Source organism: Etheostoma spectabile, chromosome 7, assembly GCF_008692095.1.
Source record: "Etheostoma spectabile isolate EspeVRDwgs_2016 chromosome 7, UIUC_Espe_1.0, whole genome shotgun sequence".
NCBI lineage: Eukaryota > Metazoa > Chordata > Actinopteri > Perciformes > Percidae > Etheostoma > Etheostoma spectabile.
In genome coordinates, this window is record NC_045739.1 from 18,073,837 (window position 1) to 18,082,133 (window position 8,297).

Consider the following 8,297-nt stretch of genomic DNA (forward strand, 5'->3'; position numbering starts at 1 on the left):
AAACGCCTCCTCAGGGCTAAAGCCCTGTTCCAATGCACACCCTGAATAAACCGGCCAAGAAGGAGGAGGGGATACAGGGGGCGGAGGAGGACAGCAGCCAGGCCGGTATTCCAGAGATGTGATATACAGTTGCAAGCAGTCTTACGGAAACAGCGTCCTGCTGTCCAGGCAAACAGCCTGGCTGTAATGGGTCAGAGCTGGAGGAGGAAGAGGAGAGCCCTGCTGCTGGAAGATGCAGCCAGCATTTAGTCCTTTGTGCGTTGTGTCAGCAAGGATTACCACCGCGGAGGAGGAGGAGGAGAGGAGAGGAGAGGGAAGAGGATAGCCAGGGAGAGCGGCTGCCCGATGAGCACTGCATTCAGGTTGTCGTTCTCTTGCTCTCCCATAAAAACAGGCCAATTGGCTTTGCTCCGCTTAGGATGCCTTTGATGATATATCCCATCACCAAGGTCGTGAGCATCAGTAACACGCATGTGAAGCCAACACACTGTGTTTACTAATCAATATTTACAAACCACATGCGCATCAAGCTCTATATAAGAATGTACAGCCCTCTCTTTCAAAGCATCTGTTCTACTGCCAATGAGCATACAAGCAGAGGACAGAGGGGAGGGGGAGGGGCAATATGTTTGAGGGGGAGGGTCTGGGTGTTGTTATTTTTGTGTGTGTGTGTGTGTGGGGGGGGGGGGAAATCAGGGAAAAGAAAAGGGGTGGGGCTGGAGGAGATTTTGATGAATGGGCACCTGACATGATAGTCATTTACTGCGTGTGTGTGTGTGTGAGAGAACAATACTCTTTACTGAACATGTCTACAGCTGTGGGAGACCTCAACAATATGGTTCCAAGAACCAGCCAAAACGGCATTCTCTTATTGCTGGCACACACATGAATGTACAGCTGGTCTTGCCAGGACATGAGTAGCCAATGAATAACTGGGGGCTTAGAAGGCGGTCGAGACACTGGCTAATAATAAAGTTTATTACACCACGCTCCCCTCTTTTCAACAAAGCTGCTGTTATCTGTAATAGACTTGTTGGTCTGCATCATATAAAAAGGGAGCATTCACTCATTTAGCTCCTCTTTAAATAGACAATGAGACACAGGCACATGGCAGTCATCAGACCAGGAAGACTTCTAAAACATGGTTGCAGCCTGGGAAAACACAAAGTTTAGACGCTGGAATAAAGCTGAGAGGTGTGTCGGATCAACCAAACCTTCTGGCAGGTACCAAACATTGTTTAAAACCTCAAGTAAATTACAAAAGTGTTGAGGGAACCGCAAACATGTGTAGGACTCTGCAAAATCCAAAGGAAATACTGTGCATTTTGGCCTGGACTACTTGAGTAAGCCATCCTTACTGCTCAGGCTAAAGCCTACATCAACTCTGCCTTGTGAACTCAAACTTGACTATCGCCATTATGGCATGTCACCCTACAAAACCAGATGACTCTGGGAAGCACACATCGCAACTCAATCTTTCATCTTTTTAACTATTACAGGACTGGCTTGTGGCCAGAGGGCTGTTGGTCTGAATCCTTAGTCCAGCTGGGAAGATCCTGGTGGGGAAACAAGTAAACAAGTTGCAGTCTCCTTTTTCAACTTGTGTCAACTGGCTATTAGGAAAATCATGGGGCAGGCAATACAGATAAAACCAGGATGAATTTGATTTTATATTGTGATATTGATATATATTGTGAGATGAAGCCTTTTCTGGAAATTAAAATGAATGAATTGAATTGAAAATCAAAAACCATCAGCACATATGTATCGTTTCATACTGCTAACATATCATATTGCTCAACAGACCAACAGTATGAAGTCTGACTGCACTGGTAGTAGGCAGGCTTAATATGACAAAAATGCCTTAATCAAACAACAAAATACTGGCCCATTAGTGTCATTGAACAGATGTATAATGGCTGGGGGGGGGAGGTTTAATGATTACATATTGTATAATTGAATCAATATCACTGGTTCGCAACTTTAGATTGATGATCTTGAAAGAGGCTGTTCCTCCCAAAGAGTAATTGCACTCCACTGGAAAGTTAAATAGCACAGAATGGTCACATTTTAAAGCCAGAGGCTATTTGGCATTAATTCTGCTTTCTGCAACCTCAGTCATAACATACTGGTGTTGGCCTGCAGCAAAGCATACTGGTTACTGTGAAAACTGTCACTTCTATTGTGGTGACAGCTACTGTCAAGCTCCACATTGGGATATGATGCCAGTCTGGCGCCAGAGGAATGCCTTTTTCCCCTCCAGAATTTTAGCCAGATAATGTTCTTAATAAATACACTGTGTGTTTGAAAGATGATATTGAAACAGTAGTTAGCATTCCTCAGTCAAACAAAATGTGGCTATATAATGCACAAGCTAGCTTCTGTACTTATTTTTGTCCTTGTGCTGCTGCAACACCCAAATTTCCCCCTCTGGGGATCAATAAAAGCTTAACTTCTTATTAACTTTCACTGATAGTTATGGTGTCCATTAATTCTTAAAAAAAAAAAATGACATAAACACTGAGTCTGGAGTAATTATATCAAGGTTATTTCTTCTTTCAGTCTTAAACTGCTAAAAAGAAACATGTGCAGAGACAAATGCGTTCCAAGAATTTATAGGAGGTCTATTCATAGGCCAAGCACTAAAATACAAACAGACAAAAACTAGGTTCTGTACAACTAAAGGCTAGTTTAGCACAATGTGCCTTCAAATTACCATAGGGAGAGATGAACATAGCGGGGACCCCTTTCTAAAAGTTATCCTTAAGTGTTAAAACTCTTACCTTGATCATTTCCAAACAATATTTTCCCCATTCCTTCTCAACTGCAATCAACTGGTCCCCTCTGTTCAGTCTAAACTAGTCATGTCCGTGTTGTAAACCAGCAAGCATTTCAAGCTTGAATATTGTGATTTAGATTTGTGGAGCTGAGAAGGGACAACAAGACAAAGAAACAGCAGATGATTGAAACATGGCTCCCAAGTAGGTGTGGCTGAAAGCAATCCTGACTATGTCCAGTTGCAGCTCCAGTGTGTAGCAGCTGCTGCTGGGCTCTGCTGCATCACTACCAAATGACCAGACAGATGACAGGTGTAAAGCGTTAGGCTAGGTCTAGTTCCAGGTCCTAATGATTTCATAGTCCTAACATGTCAGTTCAGCACGTTGTAGACTCAAGAAACAACTACAGGCATTTTTTTCCTCAAACAGTGCTCATATCATTGATTAAATAGGCTGAAGCAAAAGTGTGCTCCTTACATTTGCTTCAGGTGACAACTGGTCCTACCATCCAACACAACATAAAGTACAGACTGACAACTTGGCCAACCCACTAGTCAGTTAGCCGGAGTCAGCTTAGCCTTCTTGTAAGAAAAGTGAAAGGCAGAAAGCCCTGATACTGCCCGTTCTCTAATGTGGAGAAATCGTCACACCCTATTTTATTCAGTCTATAGTCTCACCAAACGTCGTTCAGAATTGTCCAATTCAACGTAAACTACTTTAGTTTATTTGAAGAGCATTTGTACGATACAAATAGGACAGACTTTTGACGAATTGTTAGACGAAACTCATCAGCAACTGGCGAACATGCAACCACCAACATGTCTTCTTACAACGTTAACGTTCTCTCAAGTGTTTCTAAAATGAACAGCTATCGTTAGCGCTAAGAATCAGGTCAAGCTGTACCCTATCCCCTCACCTGTTATTTTGACTAGGAATATATTTGACAGGCAAATAATCTGGACATCTTCGCAGAAGTAAAGCGCCGATGAATAGCTTACATGCAATGTATCAATAGCCAGCAATATGCTAACATATAATGACACTCGGGGTAACAATAATTTGGCTATGTAGTACATTGAACTGAAGGACGGTGGGATTAACATTAACGTTATGCGGACTAACGTTGACGCTAGCTAGCTAACTTATGTCGGTCCATCCTTTATTGGTATAAAAACAACTTCTTTCATGGGGTATAGCTACTTACCGGGTCAAGAATGTTTACTCTGAGGTAAAATATAGTCCCATGTCGCTGTCCGCCACCAACGCTGACATGGCTTTTTTTTTTTTTTTAGGACAAATAAGTATTTACTATATTAGAAGGTTTTGCAGCACACAGCCATGACAACACGCCCATGCATTGCGTCACTACTAATGTTGCCTTCATGTGATCCTCGTTATAAACATACCAAATTCTGAATTCAACTACATTTGATTTCAAGTGACCAGCCGCCGAAAATAAACGCCTCTCAGGTAGACGTGCTTATATTTTGCTACATTTTTATTTAAATTATTAAATTTAATAGAATTTTTGTCAAAAAAGCTCAACAGTAACCACTGCACATTACTACCCCAAAACCATTGCTTAACAGACTGTGCTTAATAGGAATAGGATAACTTGTATAACTCTATAGGAATATGGTAAAGTATACGTTTTAACTTTGCAATGTGCAAATGTGCGAAACAATAATTTACACAAATCATTTGACATAAATTGAAATAAAAAAACTGTAATTTGTTCAGAAAAGTTGCCTTTTTAGGGAAAGTGTGTATGTAAAAACAGCACAAAGAAATCACATTGTCACAATTTCCCAACTCATCACTTCAACAGTCTGACCTTTAGTGGGCTCATGCCTCAGGCCTGATATGTGGCCTCTCTCTCATTTCTCATCATGTTAAATTAACTTCAAGTGTAACATTAATGCATGCAAGGAGTCACAGGGTAAAACATCTAAATGGCTGTACGTCATATCAGCCAAATCTCCCATTTAATTTCACAATATGATCACGTTAATATTAAATCTATATTCTGAAACACAGACAATGGCTGATGTAAACGTGTTTATTAGAATTTAAATAATATTCACAACTTTGGAGTGACAATTTATAATTTCCAATTCAGGGCTGTGGCTGTAAACTTGTGCACTCACAGACAACCCACACAGATGCAGCGAGAAGCAAGTAATTATTAAAATTAAGCTTGGGGTGAGCTTCCCATTGAAACACTATATTAAAGTATTTAAGTCTAAATGTACTCAAACACCGTAACTAATGGGAAAATGCTTTTTCCAAAAGCAGTAAACGAATAAAGGACAATGAATACTACACGGCGCACATATTGCATGCAAAGTAATACAAATGTTACGTCAAAATACACACTGTAATGTCTGATAATGATAGGGATTGTGTGCTTTCTACTCTTTTGTTTCAAAATAAAGTTCTTCAGAAGATGTTTAAGGGAGTTTCTAAGAGATAGCACAGGATGACATAACATTAATATTCTGTATGTTACAGGAGAGTAAGTTAGCAGTTTAAGAACAAATGAAAAATGTCTAAGGAAAAGTTGTGCTACAGTTAAGAGTATATAGCCCCAAAAAAGTATTAACTTTGTATATAATCATTTGAAGACACATCATGTGCAAATAATTAGACCTGCCAGTTCTGACTGCACAGGAATAACTCAGAGCCTGTGAAGGTTTGTGCATGTTGGCTTAATGGTTGTCCAATACCGCCCCCTGCTGACAAATACCATGCTACACATGTCCAGTTTTATGTAAATGTACACTTTTCGAATGCAGACTGTTAAAAAAAAAAGGAATTTCCTCCTGCATTATGGGCTACTTAATTGATATTGACTCTATTCAACTACTGAGTTCGGTTTGTATGATTTGTTTGAATGAAACACTTCAGTACAACTTTGATTGAAAACAATAATGTGACATGTTGCCCGACCTTTGTATCTCTCTACCAACACAAGGGAAATGTAGTCAAGGTAAAGGAATATGTGGTCATTCACACCAAAGGCCTACATTTTTGGTCCAACAAAATATATAATTGTTTTCCATTATGCAATTAAAAAACCCATCTGACAGCCATTAACTGACGCATTTGTACACAGTGTTGCTTTATCACGGTTTGTGCTACAGTAGGTTTCAGTTAAAATGAAGCCTCAATGTTTTTTCAATGTTCTACAGTGTAAATGAAGTTATTCAAACACTGTTCATTCAAACTAATATTTAACATCAAATTTCTTTGCATGTTATATTTGTATATTTGTTTAGTCTGCAAGAAAAGTGAACTCAGATCCAAAACATTTGGCTCTCCAAAGAATAAAAATGTCAGTACAATTTTGAGAATAATGGTTTATTGATGTTTTTAGGTATCATGTTATTTTGCATCTTGGAGAAAAATAAATATGGCAACTGTAGGTATTGTTTGTCCTTACATGATGAAAATGTTGCCTGCCTATACAAAATGACGCCAACACTTGTTACTTTTACCAACACATTACAGCAGGCTTAATACTGAAATTATACCTCCGAATAAACCTTGTCACAGAGGAGGACCTAAACTAAATATCTGTTCAACATATAAATATGACAATAAATTAAAGCCAGGGAAAGCCCTCAGATAGCTTTGTACAAATACAAATAGGTAAATAAACTAGTCTGTATTAAAACAACAAAATTTGAAATATTAAAGCTAATTAATCACAGTGACGGCAAGCTGCCATGAGGTGCCAGAATTATCCCAAACACGTAGAACAGTCCCATGAGAAGGTTGAGCTTGGCCGTCTTCTGGGGGATCTTGGCGTAGCATTGGCTGCGGAACTGCTTCTCCAGGGGAAAGGCCATGGGCAGCGTGAGCAGAGGCAGCGCCATGCTGATGGTGTAACGGGTAGCGAGGATGCAGAAGAGCACGTAGGGGACGAAAAGCAGGAGGTTGTACAGAACGTAGGACAGCGTGGGGCCTATGAGGATGGCCAGAGTGACGATGCCCGCCTGCTTGTCAGAGTCCATGTCTCTAGTGTTGTTGCTGTGGAGGATGGCTTCTGTGTTTAGGGCCAGCGGGATGGCGTACACCAGCGGCAGCACTGACAGATAGCCGACCTGCACCGCATGGGAAAACATGACCGCCAAAGGACCAAAGGTGATGAGGATTACCACGTCTCCCAGGGCCACGTACTTGAGGCCAATGCCTGGGGGAAAAAAAGTAAATAGAAGCCACACTTAACCGTTTGATCAGTGGTTGTCCACAAAGTGCCATACATTTTTTTAAATACAGAGCTATAGCATTTGTTCATGGTTTGATTCATCTCTTGTCCCATAGGTGCAAATCAGTCGAATGTAGGGTTATACTGAGCCTCACAGGCAAACTCAATAGGATAATATTCATAAAAGCTATTTTAATTACTATGAACATAGTCTTCTTCATAGTCTTCTTACTTGTAGTAGTCCTTAGTAAGGGTCATGCTTATAAAACACTAGATCCTACACGTCACATATTTAGTGGTGGAATGTAACTAAGTGCGTTTACTCAAATACTGTACAAACCCAGGTTGTAACGCAGTGTCTCGGTTATATTTGTAGTCTCACAGCCCAAGCTGAAATAACCCTTCACCAGAGCCAGAAAAAGCCACTGTTTTCACCAGATGAGTAGCATTAACCACAACAAATAAAACTGACCTTTAAAAGGTCTTATGGCATCAAAATTTCACTTTATGAGGTTTTTTAACATTAATATGCGTTCCCCCAGCCTGCCTATGGTCCCCCAGTGGCTAGAAATGGCTATAGGTATAAACCCGAGCCCTGGGTATCCTGCTCTGCCTTTGAGAAAATAAAAGCTGGGGTCACAAGGGCATAAGGGTACAAAGGACTTTCCGTTTCATATCTTAAGTTTGTATTTTTATACATTTAATTTATCAGAACTTTTAATATATTTTGATGGTCCTCTGTTCTGTTGTGACAATGAAACAAATTATTATCATATTATGTTAGCGAGAACTCATAACTACAAATAACTAATGTTAGGAAAATCTGTTTATGTTTTGTTACGCGTTTCAGGATTTTTTTTATTTTAAATATATATCGGAATATCAGATTTTTAAATAACCAAAGATTTGTATCGGTATTGGCCTTAAAAATCCTCCATTAAGAAACCTTAACTATTTGAGTAGCTAAATAAGTAAGATTTGTATGTTTTGTAAAACAAAAACAACATACAAATTTAGTAAAAACCCATGACAGACTAACCACTTTCCTGGTATCATACGCAAGTTCCTATTATACAAACACTAGTGTCGCTTTGCAAGACCCTCCTACACAGTGCGGAAGAGGGTCTGGCTAGTCCACACAGCATTCTGGGATGGGAGAAAAGAACACGCTCTGGTTTATTGCCATTTCTTTAAACCAATCAAAATCGTCATAGGCGACACTGGAAAGCACGTGGAACATGTACGTTCAAAAGTGGTTTTAGTCGTGCAAGAGAAAACTCAGATTTGACAGATAGTCTAGCTAGCTGTCT

At 39.9% G+C, this 8,297-nt stretch overlaps 2 protein-coding genes across 6 annotated transcripts in view; both read right to left on the reverse strand.

The window, feature by feature from the left end:
* mib2 (MIB E3 ubiquitin protein ligase 2) overlaps nucleotides 1-4,153 on the reverse strand; it is a 45,139-nt gene extending 40,986 nt beyond the window's left edge. Inside the window, exons 1-2 of one of the 4 annotated variants that reach the window (XM_032520014.1) lie at nucleotides 3,982-4,136; nucleotides 1,102-1,152 (exon numbers count right to left, since the gene is read on the reverse strand). Coding sequence is in view for 1 of the 4 variants with exons in the window: in XM_032520011.1 (XP_032375902.1) it covers nucleotides 2,784-2,814 (31 nt within the window). In the remaining 3 variants the exon portion in view is untranslated. Of the gene's footprint in view, nucleotides 2-1,101; nucleotides 1,153-2,783; nucleotides 2,830-3,981 lie in introns of those variants that run through there. The other 3 variants (XM_032520013.1, XM_032520011.1, XM_032520015.1) reach the window with 3 other exon arrangements.
* A 1,965-nt stretch (nucleotides 4,154-6,118) lies between these two features.
* The window catches only part of ubiad1 (UbiA prenyltransferase domain containing 1), a 4,250-nt gene continuing 2,071 nt past the window's right edge, over nucleotides 6,119-8,297 (reverse strand). For both annotated transcript variants that reach the window (XM_032521793.1, XM_032521794.1), the window contains exon 3: nucleotides 6,119-6,972. In XM_032521793.1, coding sequence (XP_032377684.1) covers nucleotides 6,485-6,972 — 488 coding nt within the window. In that variant the 3' untranslated portion in view covers nucleotides 6,119-6,484. The remainder of the gene's footprint in view (nucleotides 6,973-8,297) is intronic.